The sequence below is a fragment of the Engystomops pustulosus genome, chromosome 1 (genome assembly GCF_040894005.1).
Source record: "Engystomops pustulosus chromosome 1, aEngPut4.maternal, whole genome shotgun sequence".
Lineage (NCBI taxonomy): Eukaryota > Metazoa > Chordata > Amphibia > Anura > Leptodactylidae > Engystomops > Engystomops pustulosus.
The window spans coordinates 93,372,543-93,390,157 of NC_092411.1; the positions used below are offsets into that span (position 1 = coordinate 93,372,543).

At 38.5% G+C, this 17,615-nt stretch overlaps 1 protein-coding gene across 3 annotated transcripts; it reads left to right on the plus strand.

Annotated features, from left to right (window-relative positions):
* Window positions 1-298: 298 nt before the first annotated feature.
* Window positions 299-17,341, plus strand: TMEM119 (transmembrane protein 119). Of its 3 annotated transcripts, none has more exons than XM_072147777.1 (2): window positions 299-360; window positions 14,014-17,341. In XM_072147777.1, exon 2 carries the CDS (start codon window positions 14,024-14,026, stop codon window positions 14,891-14,893), a length of 870 nt encoding a protein of 289 aa, XP_072003878.1. In that variant the 5' UTR covers window positions 299-360; window positions 14,014-14,023; the 3' UTR covers window positions 14,894-17,341. The 3 variants fall into 3 exon arrangements, with proteins under 3 accessions (XP_072003878.1, XP_072003858.1, XP_072003867.1); XM_072147757.1 differs by lacking the exon at window positions 299-360 and adding an exon at window positions 12,300-12,375; XM_072147766.1 differs by lacking the exon at window positions 299-360 and adding an exon at window positions 12,394-12,538.
* Window positions 17,342-17,615: the final 274 nt, after the last annotated feature.

Here is a 17,615-nt window from a genome sequence, read left to right on the forward strand (position 1 = left end):
ACAAGATCCCATAGAGTTATAGTGACAAAAAAAATTAAAATGTCATAGCTTGTAGAAGGCATTAACAGTAAAAAAAAAACCCTAAGAAATGGTATGATCATTAAAGAGAACCTGTGATCAGTAACACCCCCACAAACCCTAAACAGTGTCTTTAGGTGTCTTTATACATGTTCCACTGATGCCTTTATGCATGGGATTAGAGCCAACATTCTTCTAAAAGACTTTTATTGATGTCCTCTGTTACAGTCATGAAAACGGGGAGTTGCAAGCAAGTTGCAAATGAGGCTTGCCGGGGAGTGGCAAGCCTCATCTCTGATGCTGACTCTGCTAATCTGGCTGAAGAGAATTCCTGAGGGTGAGGTGAGGAGGTAGTAAGGGAGATAGTGGTTGTTCATGACTTGGCTCTGCTACATCACCAACCACTCCCTCTGGAAGGAGGGGGTAAGAGTAATGCTGGCTGTGTGAAGAGAAATCAACTTTCTCCTTACCCAGGGCCGATTCTAGCATATTTGCTGCCTGAGGCGAATATTAAAATGCAGCCCCCCCACTCCCTGTTCAGTAAATACTGAAAACTTTACTAACAATTAACATCCCAACAGACAGCTTACTGCCACTGTGTGACTGACTACAGGTTCTGGAAGTCATTAGTGGCATCTAGTACCTTATAGATGACAACCTCTACCATCAGTAGGACTTTATTCCGGGTTCTCCAATCCATAACATATCACTGCTGAATTCACGGCCAGATATCTTCAGCTCCATGCAGCATCTCCACCCGGCATCCCTAAAAATACCACAGTCACTTACAGTATGAAGTCTCCTGGATAACAACACTGCGCTCCTAAATAATATATACCCCTCACAACGTAATGGACGTCACTCTCCCCACATATAAAACATCCCTTCACTATAATATATACATTCTACTGGAATTATAGCATGCACAGCAGCAATCAATATACAACACCCCCAATTTATTAATACAGACCCCCCCCCCCAACATTTGGTTTACACGATGCAAAGTTGTATCCTATTGTATCCTATAACTAATATATCCCACCGTTTTACATAAGATTTTATATATATTTTAATGCACAGCACCCCCCTTCCTTCCCAGATAAAAGGATTATGGCCCCATATAAAATGCACAGCACCCCCCCCTTCCCAGATAAAAGGATTATGGCCCCATATAAAATGCACAGCACCCCCCCCCAGATAAAAGTATTATGGCCCCACATAATATTAATAGCATCACCCCCCCCAGATAAAAGGATTATGGCCCCATATAAAATGCACAGCACCCTCCCCCCTTTCCAAGATAAAAGGATTATGGCCCCATATAAAATGCACAGCACCCTCCCCCCTTTCCAAGATAAAAGGATTATGGCCCCATATAATATTAATAGCATCCCCCCCCCCAGATAAAAGGATTATGGCCCCATATAAAATGAACAGCCTCCCCCCCCCCCCAGATAAAAGGATTATGGCCCCATATAAAATGAACAGCTCCCCCCCCCCCAGATAAAAGGAATATGGGCCGATATATATAAATATATAGAAAAACCTCCCCATCCCTACACAGCTATATTAACTATATAATCCTATATCCCCCTTATTGGCCACATTTAATTAGTAGCGGGACATCAAAAATAATAAAACTTATACTTACCTCCGGCAGGGTGCTTCCACGGAGCGCAGCTCCCATCTTCTCGCAGCTCTCCTGTCAGCCGTGGCTCTGATCAGAGACACAGACGGGTGACGTCATCACGCCCGAATCACCCACATTAGAGCGGCGAATATCGCCGCCCTTTACAGGGACCCGCAATCTGCCGCCTGAAGCGAGATTTTCATCTCGCCTCATGACAGATGCGGCCCTGTCCTTACCCCTATCTTAGGAATTCTCTTAGGCATTGAGTATCAACATCAGTGAAGAGGGAGGGTAGCTTGACTGTATACTACAGCTCCCTGCCTCCATAACTGAAACAGGGGACATCAATAAAAGTCACAAAAATTATAGCTTTAATACTATAGATAGAGATATCAGTAGAACATGTATAAAGACATCTAAGGTACTGTGACCCTGGTCAGATTTCTGTCCCCTGGAAGTAAACAATGACAGCAAAGCATAGAGACTATGAGGAATTGATACAGAAAATATATTTGAATAGTATAACATTTCATTATACAAACAATGACATTTATTTTCTGAAATGGGAATACCCCTTTAAGGAAGTTTTTTCAATCTTTGCTGGTAGTTGTGGCTAAAACTAGAAATAGCTTTGAATGGAAACAGTTGACCTCTATATCCCCTCCCCTTTCCTAAACACATTCTGTAATAAAAAGAATGTGGGTATTGTGAATACTTCATCACAAGTAATCCTGAGATGAAACACAGTACTATTGATGTATGTTGTCGCATATAACCTATAATAACAAGATGGTTCTAAAATCCAGATGTTTTGTGATCACTAGCAGAGGTGTCATCCTACATTATGTTAATTATGATTATTAGACAATTCAGTTTTCATATCGATATTGTCAAATCCAGATGAAGTTAACACTTCAGTTTCGACAGGACCAATAATGCAAAACTCAGCAGGGAGTTCAAAGTTCCAAAAATTACAGACAGCAGTAGCTTCACTGCCTCCATCCTAAACTGTCATGCATTCCTCCAATGCTATTTTTATCTACTTCAAAACCCTGCGGTTTGAATACACATGAGGAGGGAGAATACTCGCTGCTGTAAAGTCCTTTTTTGTACAATGCTGTTCCCTTGTGTTGGATTGAAAGGAAGTGGTTAATTTCAGCACATGACAACAAATTCACCTTAATAAGTATAGAGATGTGTCGTGATCTGACAGTAACCTTAAATACCTGCTTTCATCTCAGAGGACTTATTGGGTTCTCTTGATACGATCCAATAAGTGGTGACTTTTGCAGGATGTATAGAGACAATTCTTACTGAGAAATCAAACATTCATATTCATATGTTTCCTGGAGGAAAGTAAGAGAAGCATCTCAAAAAAGGAATTGTTTTCACTGGATTTAGGCTGCATTCACACAGTCGTATTGGGGATGTATATACGGCCAACATATATATAAGTCGGATATACATCCCCCATAGACGGCAATGGGTGCACGGTGCTCTACGGGAGCGGTGCCCGGTTACCATTCAGTAACCGGGAGAAAGATAGGACATGAATAAGGCGCCGTGCTCCATGTTTCTCTATGGAGCGCTCACCCCCTCCTACTCTCCCCGGCACCAATGTGTGCCCGCCGTACTACGGTATGGAGAGCACATGTTAGTGTGAATGCAGCCTTAAGCAGGAAATAAATCAAGAAGTAGCCACACACATTAATTACCTTCTCAGTTGACATCTGTGCGACTATGAAGAAAATTTGAAAGCGTTTTTCCATAGATTTAGTTATAATGTGTTATTAGTTACAGTTATGACAATAATTCAATTAACATGTATTTTTAATATACTTAGGATAATGAGTTGGATGTTTCGTTCTTGTGATGCGCCGATTTATATTAAGGAGCAGACCAGAGCCATACCAGAGCAAGAACCGCCACCTTGCTCAATACTTTATTTTGAACATCCATGGGAGATGCATAAACAGCTGAGTGCGAACTTGCAGGAATTAGTGGTACAAACCTAGAATCACTGAGCTGAACTGTGCCAAACTGAGTTGTGAACAATGGGCTTAATGGGGTTGGCCACCAATAAGAAACAGGTGGTTTCTCTGAGGAGCCCAAGGTCACGTGACCCAACAGCAGTACTCAGGACTTCCTGTGACATTCCATGTCCTGCCGGATTCTGTCAGATAAAAAACGTTAACACTTTGCAGTTTAAACTGCATTACAAATAATATTCAGTTTTGATGTGCTTTTAGGTATAGTTTCTTCATTTAAATGGTAAAGATCATTTATTGAAGAGATGAAATACATTTATTTAAGAAGTATTACATAGTTGTATCCAGCCCAAAGAGGTAAAAAATTGAATTACCATTTTGGCAGGTTCCTTATGCTTTAGAAATGGTTACAAAATCACAGCTGGGGTAAATCACAGCTCCGTAGCCATTCTGATAAATGCAGATAACATGGAGGTGCAATCACACAATACATATTATCAGTGGTGGATTAAGTGCTCCATGGGCCCTGGGTTGTTCACATGATTAGGGCTCCCCAGCATAAAAACCAACATGTGCCCGGATGTTAGGACTTAAGTATTTCTCTATATACTCTATATCCTCTATATACATAATATGACTTTAGTATAAATCCTAGGGTAGGAAATGCATCCGCTACTCTAATAAAATGTCCATCAGCAGCTCCATCTCATTAATGAAATGTCCACAGCAAAGCCCTCCTTTAAACAAATGTCCACAGCAGAACCCCCCTTTAATGAAATGTCCACAGCAGATGCCTCCTTTAAAGAAATGTCCACAGCAGATGCCCCCTTTAGTGAAATGTCCTCAGCAGATGCCCACTTTAAGGAAATGTGCACAGCAGAATCCCCCTTCAAAAAATGTCCACAGCAGATGTCTCCTTTAAAGAAATGTCCACAGTTGATGCCCATTTTAATAAAATGTCCACAGCACATGCCCCCTTTGATGAAATGTTCACAGCAGATACCTCTTTACTACAATGTCAAAAGCAGATGCCCCCTTTAAAGAAATGTCCACTGCAGACGTCCCCTTTAGTGAAATGTCCTCAGCAGATGCCCACTTTAAGGAAATGTCCAGAGCATAATCCCCCTTCAAAGAAATGTCCAGAGCAGATGTCTCCCTTAAAGAAATGTCCACAGTTGATGCCCCTTTTAATAAAATGTCCACAGCACATGCCCCCTTCAATGAAATGTCCACAGAAGATACCACTTTACTACAATGTCCACTGCAGATACTCCCTTTAAAGAAATGTCCACATCAGATGCCCCCTTCAATAAAATGTCCTTAGCAGATTCCCCCTTCAATGAGATGTCCACTGCAGATGCTTCTTTGAATAAAATGTTCACTGCAGATGCCCCTTTAAAGAAATGTCCACATCAGGTGCCCCCTTTAATGAGATGTCCACAGCAGATGCCACACTTTAAAGAAATATCCACTGTAGAGACCCTCTTTTTAACATGTATACCCATTTACAGAATGTCCACAGCAGAGATCCCGCCTCCTATTAATGAAATGTCCACAGTAGAGATCCCCCCACTATTGAAATGTCCACAGCTGATTCCCTGACACCATCGCGTCATAGTGTGTGCCTTCAGGCCGGAAGGAGAAAACGGAGCTGCGGTACCTTGAAGAAAAAGCCGAAGGTGAGTATAGAGGGGGTTTTTCCATGCAATTCCAATGGATTTCCTTTGTGTAATTACGATCTACAGCATGCCATTTATCTGCTGTGGATCCCTGTGTGGAATTCAAGCTTTGCATTGCAAAATCATGGCATAAAAATGCATCCCAATCCAGTCAATAGATAAAAGGCGTATTCTTGTGGAATGGCCGCAGAATTACCACTGTTTCATTTCCGCAGGGTGTTAAATATACACACAGGTGTTTTATACAAGCTTACTCCACTCTCTCCATTCAGAATGTGCTATGGGCGTGCCACACAATACTGTGAGGCTTGGCATGATAAATGTGGTGCAAGGTCCGACTAAGCACCGGAACATCCATTGCAGCAATTTGTTTGGATATAGAATAGTGCACTTAATGGTCCTGTGCGACTCAAATGTGCAACACTTCTTAAATACCTGTGCAAGCAGTGTACACTAGAAAAAATGTGCAAAGTCGTGAAAACTGGAGCGTGGAGCTTAGTAAATGTGCGCGAGTGTTCTTGGATCTAGCCATGAGGCAAAATCTGGCTAGAATTTAGTAGCTGCTACTAGTTACCGATAAAGTCTGTCTGAATGTATATGTGCTTGATATGAATTCCTTTAAACTATGAGCTATTGTCCCATTTGGCAGCTAAAAATTGTCTGTTAGCTGAGAGCCATGGCTAGGAGACCTGTGGGTGAGTAACAGTCTAGATATGGCCATGTGGTGATTTTCAGACTCATGAGTATCTACATTTCAAAGCCAGTCAGGAAATTGTTATAAGAGCGGAGGAGAAATTCCCTTGGGAGAAAGAAACAGGGAAGTCATTTTAATGGTTCATTTTGTGCTGAACACACTGAAATGCAATTACAGTGGCTGGATTCTGCTCACAGGCTGTCTGCATTAGAGCTGGGGACACGGTCTGGCAGGGCTACTTATAATTATTATTGCTCTCTATAAAGCATACCACTCGCATTGAATAGTCTAATGGCACAGCATTGTAGCTATGGTCCAAGTGCAACTGTAATGTTGGCTCTTGGCTTCAAATATACAAGGCACATCTTCGTTACTTGTACACATCCCTATACTTTGTAAGGAAAAAGTTTACGTAACATGCCAAACTGTTTAACCATTATATGAGCACAGTCCATTTACCGTATTCCTGGTATGCTGTGCCTTTAAACTTTTATGACTATCCTGCCCATTAATAGTAAAACTTCCATTCCACCTATTCCTATTCTGAGTTTATTGCTGACTTCTCTAGCAGTGAGGGAATTATGAAATGCCAACTATTTTGAATATTTATATCTGTATATAACCGAGACTACATTTATCCACAGTATATATTATGCTGCCCGTGTAACTTGTGGCATTGCACAGCATCTTATTTTGACACTGAGTAGACTGTGTTGCCTGGTCGCTACTCTGTAATTTTCCTGGATAAAATAAGGACATCACTTTGAAATCCTTGCTTCTCCTGCTGCAGGTTGTCATTGAGTCATGTCCTAGGCCACAAATTCTAGCAATTTGCTGCAGCCCAGATTAAAGTCTTGCTGTTTTATAAAATGAAAGGTCTTGATGTTTGGGCGTCACACAGAGCTCTAAACAAATGAAGGGCTACTGTTTTTTATACTGAGGGTTCTCTGTAGTCAAGTTATTCTGAAAGTAAAACGTACAAGAAAAGAAGCTGTAGTTCATGAGTAAACAGGTGCACAAAGCATGATTTCTGTAGACTGTGGTTGCTTTACACCAGTAATAAAACGTGTTCTACTAGAAAAGCTCACAAGGTGAAAACAACAAACTTTGAGTAAATAAAACAAAAAAGAGACACTTTATGTGGCTAAATGAATTAGCATTCAGAACCACCTTTACTCTGGTTATTCCAGTCAAATAAATATGGGCTACTCTGAACATTTTTGGTAGAATCAAACATAAATCTATAATTTTGTTTGTTGGCATCTCACCCGGGCAAAGAAGCATCAGCCAAATTTGTTTTAGATATGCCTTTTATTTTGTTTTCTCTGTTAACCAGCCACATATTCCACTCTAGCCATTAAGTATCAAGGCTATGTTTGGAGGATTCTTGGCTTACCCTTACAACGGAGGGCCAAGACTTGTACCACTGTATACGTTGTCCTGCTCTTGTCCCTCTGCCCCCCCAGGTGGAGGAGCAAACACAAGAATTGGCTGCTGCCTACGTTCAGAGTGTTACGGTCCTTACACTCTTTTCCATAGTGTACAAGGTATACTGTGCATAAAGAAGCAAAGGAGGCCTCTGTCTACCAGTATATGTCTATGTATTGTATACATTAATCATATATGCCAGGAGCTTTCCTGCTGTATAAGCTGAGTGTATACAATAAACAAGATGTGAATTAGCCTGTGACAGATATGTATTCTCTACCAATGTGAAGCTTTATTTTTTGGGAAAAATTATGGTCAGCATAAGTAAGGCAGGCAGTGTTTGATGGTTGCATTGTAATTACTATTGTGGTACCTTTCTCATCACTCATCACTTTTGTATATAGAGTTTAGGAAATCTGTCAGCATGAAGACTGACCATGAAAACTGTTGACAATGCTATCAACACAAAAATAAAGTCTTTTGGAGCAGCATGTGTAAAAGTATTTAAAGGCTTCCAGAAGGCCTTATGATATAGAAAGAAACAAAATCAGCAATTAAGCTGAACTTCCAATCTAAGATAAATTTATTCCACCAAAAGTTTTACAGCACATTGAACTCATATGCAAGCTTGGAAAAAAGCATATCTTGGATTTAGAGAGCTGCTACATCGCTAATTTTGTTGATGTTTGTTGACAGGTAGAGAATTTTGTGAGCTGTAACGTGCAACGCAAACATAATGCTGGATTGACGTCTGAACAGCTAATCCAGCAAATTGATGCTCCTTGCAACTAGCCATGGCTATGATTGGCCATGGGGCATCAATTTGCCAGATTGGCTGTTCGTCTACCAATCTGGCATTATGTCTGCGTATCACAGCCGAACCAGATAGCAAAATTGTTCATATTGAATATGAAAAACAAAGTCTTAACTTTGGGTTGCCGGTCCATCAAGTGCTCTCAGAGCAGTCCCTCACCATAAAGTCCAAGGTACTGCCTATTCGTGACTACTGTTTTAGCATTAAGACAATGGGCCATGGAGCAGCTCAAAGCATGGGGTAAAGAGCATGTTAGGGAGCACCGTGATAACTGATAAATAGATTATTTTTTTATGGTCATGTTGCTACATATTGTACAGTGTGTTGTAGAAATATTTTTATATATATTACTACAAATATATATATTATAGTTGAATATGTATTCCATGAATTAAAACAAGGTCTAAAGTTTCTCCTTAACAGTCTGTACACGGGGGAAAGATACAACATGTCATATCTTTCCCCATACATCTCTATGGTGAGGAGAGAGGTCATCTCTCATCCTCTCCAGTGCAATGGACATCCATATGAATGTAGCCGAAGTGTATCTAAGGAAAATCTATACAGGCTTAATATCCATAATATGGCTTCTCTGCTCATTTTCACATGACTTTGAAGGAAAATTTTATAGACAGACATTCTAGAAAATGTCTGGGAATTCTAGAAAGTATATTTCATACCCTACCTGAGGACGCTAAAAGGGAATGAGTAAACTATAGTGATAGAGTCATATTTGTTGGCTTAGTTTATTTTGGCATATAGGCAAATGTCACATTAGGGCATGCCCACATTTATATGAAGTCATGCTCTCTTTTAGACAGTATTTTAGACAGTGTTTGGCATATTTAAAGGATTTTTCCCAACCTCAGAAGTTATTTCAAATTGACATGATATGGGATAACTTCCTAATTGCTGAGGGTCTGACAGGAGGCGATCCTGTTTTCATTATAGGGTGAAGCAAACAACCAATAATGCTTGCTGCTTATCCATTAACGTTCTATTGGATGGGCCCGAGATTGTGCCTGGCTATCTTCAGCTGCACTCATAGAAATGACTGGAGTGGCAGCTTACAATGGAGCCAATAAAATTAACAATATAATGTTCACTAGTACAGGCGACCACTAGTTACAAACGGACCTCTTGGCCCACTGTGACCTCTAATCATTTTCTCTCTTTGCTGATAATTTACTCATCTTTAGTCTCAGGCTACAATGATCAGCTATAAGAGTTATCAAATGTGTTTGCAATGAAACTTTATTGTGAATCCTTGTTCCCATGACAATCCAAAATTATCATAATCCAATTCTTCTAGGGAAAGAAATACTTTGTCTGGCGTAACACTTTCAAAATATACCAGTTCCAACTATGTATGTAACCCGTGGACTGCCTGAAGAACAAAATTACTAGCTAATCCAATAGAAATACTATGGGAATTCTACAAAACAATATAGAATGTTCTTCATTATATGGGCAGATTTGTTTTGTGGATACTATTAATGAAAATACACGCAATTCAGGAAAGCTGAGTGTCAGTTTTCATGGTCAAATATTGTATATTTGGAGGAAATAGCTGTAAACACATGGATTCTCAGCCCAGCACATATTCACACTAGTGGACAGCTATTCCATAATAGGTCTGCTTACCTGATTTTATATTTTATTCTATCACTCTTTTCTGCTGGATTTTAAAGAAGAAGACCTCTAAAAAGTAAATTGCAGTAGTACAGAAAACAAGTTTTGAGATCACAAGAACTTTTTCCCTCTGAAGACTTGTGAGCCTAAATAATTCTACAAATACCATTTCCTCTCTCTTATTTTCCCAAGAACAAACCTCCCCTTTTATCTGATGTTCAACCTCTTATCTCTAGTAAGAAGGATGCTATAAGGTTCCCCTGGGAGACCAACAGGATGGAAAACTGTCCTGGCGATGTTTATCAGTCTTATTGCTGTACTATTAAAATTTCCTGTAACCATGAAGCACTTGGTAATAAAATTACAGAAATATAAAAGTTATGCAAAGTATATTCTATACCGGTAGGCACAGTAAGTGAGGAAATAAATATATGCTGCATGAACAGCTAAAACTAAATGACTCCAGTAAAAAAATAAAAATGTTTCAGATGGGCATCTGAAAAGAGTTTGGTAAAACATTGTATTCCTAGTTGATCACCACATGGTGCCTGAAGTAGGCCTACTTATATTTCCCACCACCCAAGTTGAATAAAGTTTGTGAAATGCAGCAGATTCTAATATTCACTTAACAGAACATGTATCTGGAGACGGCATAGTCTCCCCCTGGTAAGTTGAATTGATAAAGTGGCATCATGTCATAAGGCCCCCTGAAGGTCATGCTTGATGTCAAGGGAGCTGCCTTACAAGGTAGCTAAAAGGTGTGGTTTTCCTAATCCCATCCTGGAAAACTATTATGCATATATTCCCAGAATCCCCTAGTGGAGCATCAATGGCTATTAGTCCCCACATCCCTACATGGTGGCCTTAATTGGCAGTCTCTGTGAGGAGAACTTTTACTTCCCGACCCTAGTCAAAAGCCTTTCACTCAGCCAAACTAGTTCCCTACGCTGTACTGAAGGTACCAACAACGTTGAAACAGTGCTGTCTACAGTTGGGAGTCTGATCCTTCTGGAATAGATATACTGGTTTGGTTTTAATCCCACATGTCATAAGGCTTCCTGAAGGTTATGCTTGATGTCAAGGGAGCTAAAAGAGGCGTGGTTTTCCTAATTCCATCCTGGAAAACTTTGCATATTTTCCCAGAATCCCCTAGGTTAAGCATCAATGGCTAGAAGACTCCACAGGCCTACACGGTGGTCCTAATTGGCAGTCTCCGTAAGAAGAACTTTTACTTCCCAACCCTTGATAAAGTGGTGGTAGACACAACAGTGCTTAGTTTACAAGGATGTGCCATTTAGAGATTTCTAAACCAAAACCATATGGGTAAAATTGTGTTAAAACCCTAAACTTAAAGCATTTGTATTGCTCTAGACTATAAATAATCTGCACTGGATGAAACGCTTCATATTTATATCACTATAAATCCCTATTGTATTATAGTTAAGAGTTTGGTGCTGGTAGGAACGTCGTCATGCAAGACACTAGACTCACTAGTATACTGTATGACTGAGCTAAGGAGAAATGCTGCATATGCACTTTTCCCTAGACTAAGTAGATTGAGCCAGCAACATATTTTCCATGGAAAACCTGATTTCAACTTGTAGAATAGCTGTAAGCCGGTTAGAAGCTATTCAGCAGAAACTAAACAGCTGAAATGTACTTTATGTATATATATTTAGTGTACTTACACCTTATGAACAGCACATTATAGATAGAAAGGATGGCAATACAAATTCTTCAACGGAGTAAATCTTTGTGCCAACTGCACTACCTTAAAAGGAATGAAAAAGAAACCTGATCTCAACAGAACAGAGTAATATGAACTTAGCAGGGCTTTATTTCCAGCAAAGTCTCTATACATGTGTCTTTTGTAAGAGATTTATCTGGGTTGATTTGCAAATGACAGTAAAGTGTACATAACTGTCTTCTTATCCAGGCTGAACTGTAGGAAATTGTAAAATAGAGGTTAAGAAACAAAACCTGTTCATTGTATATTGCTATATCTGTCTGATGTCGAATTCTACAGATATAGTGCTCTGTAGCTGGTCTGTGTGTTTTCTTTGCATGTAATTTTGAATAAACTAGTCATTTTATTCAATTACTCACCCAGGCCTACGACTGCGCATTGTCAAACTTTATTTCTGTGCATTAAATTAAACGTCACATATGAACCAACAGACCTGTCAGTGTTGGATATGCACACTTTGTATAGGCAAAGAGTTACTATAAAGTAATCCTAATGAGTAAATCTTCATAGGACAAACTCAAGACATAAATCTGAGTTCTGTTTCCCCATTTCATAGCAAGGGGGTTAAACGTCTCCGCCTCTGGATCCAGAAGGATGCACAGAAAAGGCAGGAGGGATTTCATTTTTTAAGGGCTGAGCCTACATCCCCCCCTTTTCTTTCCCTTAATGAAAACAGTCTGCATTAGAAGGAGTTGGGAGATCATAGCAGCAGAGCCTGCAGGAAATTACAAGACTGGGACACACAGTAAGTTATCAAGCTTTCTCTTCCATGACTTCAGGACTGTTACAAATCACACGGCCATAGGGGAAGGGATATATCTGTATACATTTAACGCGTCCTAAGACACAGCTGGCGTGTGGCTTGCAGGCAATTTTTTTTTCATTATCTTGGAATTTAAAAGCTTTTGGTAAGTGAACTTGTTTTACAGCGCACTTCAATGTCCTATAAGACCCATTATATGCTAAATTTAATTTCATTCGAGAACTACTTATTTATAATTATACCTTTGCAAAACTGCAGCATGTTATTTGTATTATATTATGACAGTCTCTTTTGTTTTATTAGCGGGGAAGTGTTTGTTCAGTCTCTTTTGTTTTATAAGTGAAGGATGTGTTTTGTTTCTTGGGCTGTACAATAAGATGGGTCAGTTCTCAAACTGATCTCATTAGCTTATAATGGTGTCGATAAGATTTTATTTGGGTCCTGGTGTTTTTATGGCTATACTATTCTTGCCAAAAGGACCTGAGGAAAATGGAAAAAATGGTGTCTTGACTTTTCTTAATGTATTTTATATTGAAACTTTGTTAGAAGGGGGTTTAAGTCATAATTAGAAATATATCTATTTGATTATGTAGGTACTTATACAGAGTCTCCGGCTGTGTACTATTTATATGTCAAATATTAGGCATCATAAATACCAATGTAAGGATGAATTTAATGGACCTCTAAATTTTTAAACTTTATTATATAACTATGTAATGTAAAAGCTTCCAAAAAACTGAAATGCATAAAGTTGCCTTTAAGATTTTTCTTAGAAATGAAGGGAGTAGAGCACTTACATAATGATACATTGTGATCCGTTTTCTTACAGACAGAAGTGCTTAATGGGAACAAAAGTGTCTTGTATGCTCAGCTTAGTTTCTAAATCAGAAAATGGTAGATGAACCTCCCATATTCTGTTCCTTCCTCCAGATGTGAAATATTTTCTCCTTCCTAACCTGTGAGCCTGGGATCTGGAGTCTCTAGGGACAGAACTTTACAACAAAAGGGCAGACGGAGCCCAGATGTGGTAGGCACAGAGAAAAGGGGGCAGGGCTAGACTTTCTGAACTTGCTCCTCTACTCAAAATGTATTTCAGTTGGAACATTTTCCTCAGAGGATTTGCAAGCTAAATTCACAGGCACTATAAAGATTTTATGGTCCATAACCTTGCAATTCCGTCATTCAGCCCTCATACCGTTCTCTCAGGATTACATTTTAACAATAACTCTGCAATTAAAAGAATTCATTGTTAGAATTCAATTATAGAACTTTTAGCGTAATCTTTATTTAACCCTTTCTCTCCAGGGCATACCATGAAAGGCATCATCCACTTCATGTCCTCATAAGATTCTTTCTATTTTCTATCACTTTATATCCTCACATTAAATAATTTGATGTAACAGCTTTATTTATACTCACATGAGGGACATAAGATACACAGGAATTAGGCAATAAAAAGATCATTTCTAAAGTCAGAGTTTCGTTTGGAATGTGTTATACATATATATATATATAAATGCAATAAGCAAACCTAATAATAGAGAAAGATTGTGAAAAGTGTGCGGCTTTGTTACAACTTTGTAACAGTCGATGATTTTTTTTTTTTTTTTTTTTTTACAGAGACTGCACCATGGGATTCCTTTTCACCCTTTTTATTGTCCTCGCTGTTGCCAGTCCCATAACTTTGGCTCGATATACCACAGAGACTGAATATGGAAGTGGAGAAGGAGAAGCGACAACTTTAGTTTCCCCTACTGAGAGCCTTGACCATTTGACTATTACAACAGAAAACACTATAAAAAATGGAAATGGCACAACCACCAATTTCATGGATAGTGTAACTCAGTTTTTAAAGGATTACATGTTGCTCATTATCGTGGTGGGCTCTTTGGTCATCTTACTAATATTTATTGTATGTGCAGCAGTGATTATGAGTCATAGACACAAAGCATCTGCCTATTACCCATCTTCATTCTCCCACAAAGAGTATGTAAATCATGATGACAAAAATGGAGGGGTAAGGTCCTTCAATGAGATTCCTGAAAAGGCACAAGATTCCAAAACCGAAGAGGTCGTAGACTCAACAAAACAGCTACAAACTGATATCATAAATGCTGCACAGAACCTTAAGTCTCCAACAAAAGGTCCTATCATCAAAGAAGATCAAAAAGTCCCAGAGGAACCCAAAGAAACTAATGAGACATCTAAAAATGAAAACAAAGAAGAAACCACTAGTGAGAAAAGTGAAGAAACTGTCAAAACCCAAGATGAACCTCCAGGTGAGAAGGTGGATGAGGCTCAAACAGGGCCCCCAGAAGAACCTACACCAGCAGGTGAAACTCCAGAGGAACCAGCAGAACAAAGTGTTCAAACAATTAAAGAGGAAGGTGCTGGAACTGTGGAAGAGGCAAGTCCTGTGCCCTGTGAGTGTGCAACAGAAAATACAAGCCCTTGTGAAACTAAAGAACCCGAGCCAACCCAAGAAAAATGTGGGGTTTAAAAAAGTATTTTTAGCAAAGGACACAAAAATGTAACCTAACATGAGGAGAAATTCTGTTACTATTCCGGTGGTTGCTATGTAACTCAAAATGCAGGCATTATATCTTCAGGCAAAGAATATATTGCGAAGGAAACGGAAGCACTTAACTGTAGAAAGTCAACTTTTTAAATAGGGAAGAATCAAAGATGTAGTGTTCATCCAAGTTCACCCTATAATTACAACCAATTCATCCTCAATTATATAAGATTTAAAAAAAATAATTTCAGCAAACATTCTTGTGCCTTCACACCTGCATGAACTTTTTGTATGGTTGCTTAGATCTCTTTTATTCTAAATTACAAAAGTTTACAACTTACTTGTTTGACAAACTCTTATTTAAAGGAAAATAAATGGCTAAAAGGGTACAAGTGTTTCAGGTGTTCTTTCCATACCTTCCTTGATCCATTTTTATGAGATATGTAGTCTACTGAAATTTAGGATTTTACCATTTTCATGCAAGATGATCATTGTGATTATGGTGGTATCATAAAAGGTACTAACTACCAGTTCAGTAAAACACTGCTTTCTTGAAATCTTCCATCAAAATCCATCATGATAAACCAGGGAACTTTCTCATAGATCCATAGTATCACAGTATATAAGGCTGGAGAAAGATGCAAGTCTATCAAGTCCAACTTTTAAGAATTAAACAAATGTTTTTTTCACCATAACCCTTGATAATGTTGCACTCCAGAAAGGCATCCAGGCCTCTCTTGAACATGTATAAACAATCCACCATAACAACCTCCTGTGACACAGGCACAGTGACTGTGGTAATCTTCTTATACTTGTTATCCATGGCCTCCTTCCTTCTAAAATCTACTTTATGCTACACTAGTCCCTCTGTGGTCTGAATTTACAGGCTGTTACCACTGCCTCACCCTATAAAAAGATTACCACAGTCAACGGTGCCTGGATCTATCAATAACTGTCCCTGATTTATCTTGTTGGATTTTTATAGTAGCTGTTTACTTGGTACTGTAATTACAGAAATCCATAGGACAAGGAGTTTATTCTTCATTTTAAAACAAAGGAGTGCATCCACTCAAAATCCACTCCTTGTGCACCCTGTGCCAACCATGCACTCTCTTATACGTCGATCATATAGCGTAAAACATATATTCCATATATTCTGTAAAACAGATGCAGCTGTTTCATTTCATCATATAAAAGATAAGATTAGTCAATTCTTCACATGGTTGAAAATGTATCTGTTTATGATGAATATGTAAAGAATAATAATGCTTAAGGTGAAGTGGAATGAATTTGTCCATTAGTATTATGTATATTTTGTCCTAAATCCTTTCAACCCATGGATTGTGTAATGGTTATGCAATGGCTATGTAAGTAAAGTACCATAGTCACCGTGTGAATATAAACTCTTGGCATTGGTCAAGTGTTGGTAGCTTTATAGATAGAATTATGGTAGTCTACAGGTTATGAGTATAGCTCTTAGTTCATAGACATAGCTAGAAACTAAAACTAGATATATTTATATTTTTTAATCTAATTTCTACTGTTGACTATGTATTTAATAAAACCTTTTTTTCTTCATTGTTTTGCATTTATTGTCAGATGGTGATGACATAAAACCAAGCTTGTTTTTTTATATCTCCAGAGCACTGGTTTTAGGCATTTTAATTTAATCTGAAGGCTTCTTCATCTTCACTTTCACAACATTTTCAAAGAAACCAAAAAGTCATAGGGGAGTAATTGCAAATCAGAGGTGGTCCCCTACTTAAGGACACCCAATGTTCAGAAGACGCCTAGTTGCAGACAGACCTCTCTGACCCCTGGACCTTTGGTAAAGCTCTTGATGCTATACTAAAGTTCCAGACTGTAATGATCAGCTGTAAGGTGTCTGTAATGAAGTTTTATTGATAATCCTCTCATTTCAGCTAAAATTTTGAAAATCTAATTGTCACTGGGGCAAAAAAAAAGATTATTTACAATTTACAATTATAAAATATACAGTATAGACTTACATACAAATTCAACTTAAGAACAAACTGATGGACCCTATCTTGTACGTAACCCGGGGATTGCCTGTACTCCAGTTTTCTGGCATAGACAGATTAATACATCTTCCCCATACTTTGTTGTTTTGCAGCATTTGTTCAGACAATGCGTCTCCATTGTAATTGACAACCAGGTTTCTTTGTCACCTGTAAAATGTTAGCATAGACACAGACAATGGAAAATTTTTAATTGAACCCTTTATAATTCAAGTTCAATTTAGAATTTTAATGTAATTGAGACAATTTAAAAATGTTTGTAAAGCTGTGCATCGCTTTGAAATGTTTCATCTATGATTCTATATAATGCTTAAATACATAAACCTGTTAAAACTATTTTGTTAAAATTTAGTTATTGGTAAGTCAGCAATTTTAATAAAACATTTGAACTCTTTCACCTGCTGAATGAGGTTGTTATTATTTTACATGATACTCACTCTTAGTTGCCGCACATGCTTGAAGGAAATCTACCGTATATTCCGGCGTATAAGACGACCTGGTGTATAAGACGACCCCCCTACTTTCCTGTTTAAAATATACATACAAAACACCGGTAAAAATTTAAAAAAAAAAACAGATTTGAATTTAACATGGTCCTTTTTTAATTTAAATTCTTATGACATGCAGGTATATAGCAGGAAAACTGTCGCTCATAAACATAAGGCATA

What these genes read in the sequence shown, in the direction of transcription:
- TMEM119 (XM_072147777.1), top strand. Translation starts at nt 14,024, where the DNA reads ATGGGATTCCTTTTCACCCTTTTTATTGTCCTCGCTGTTGCCAGTCCC.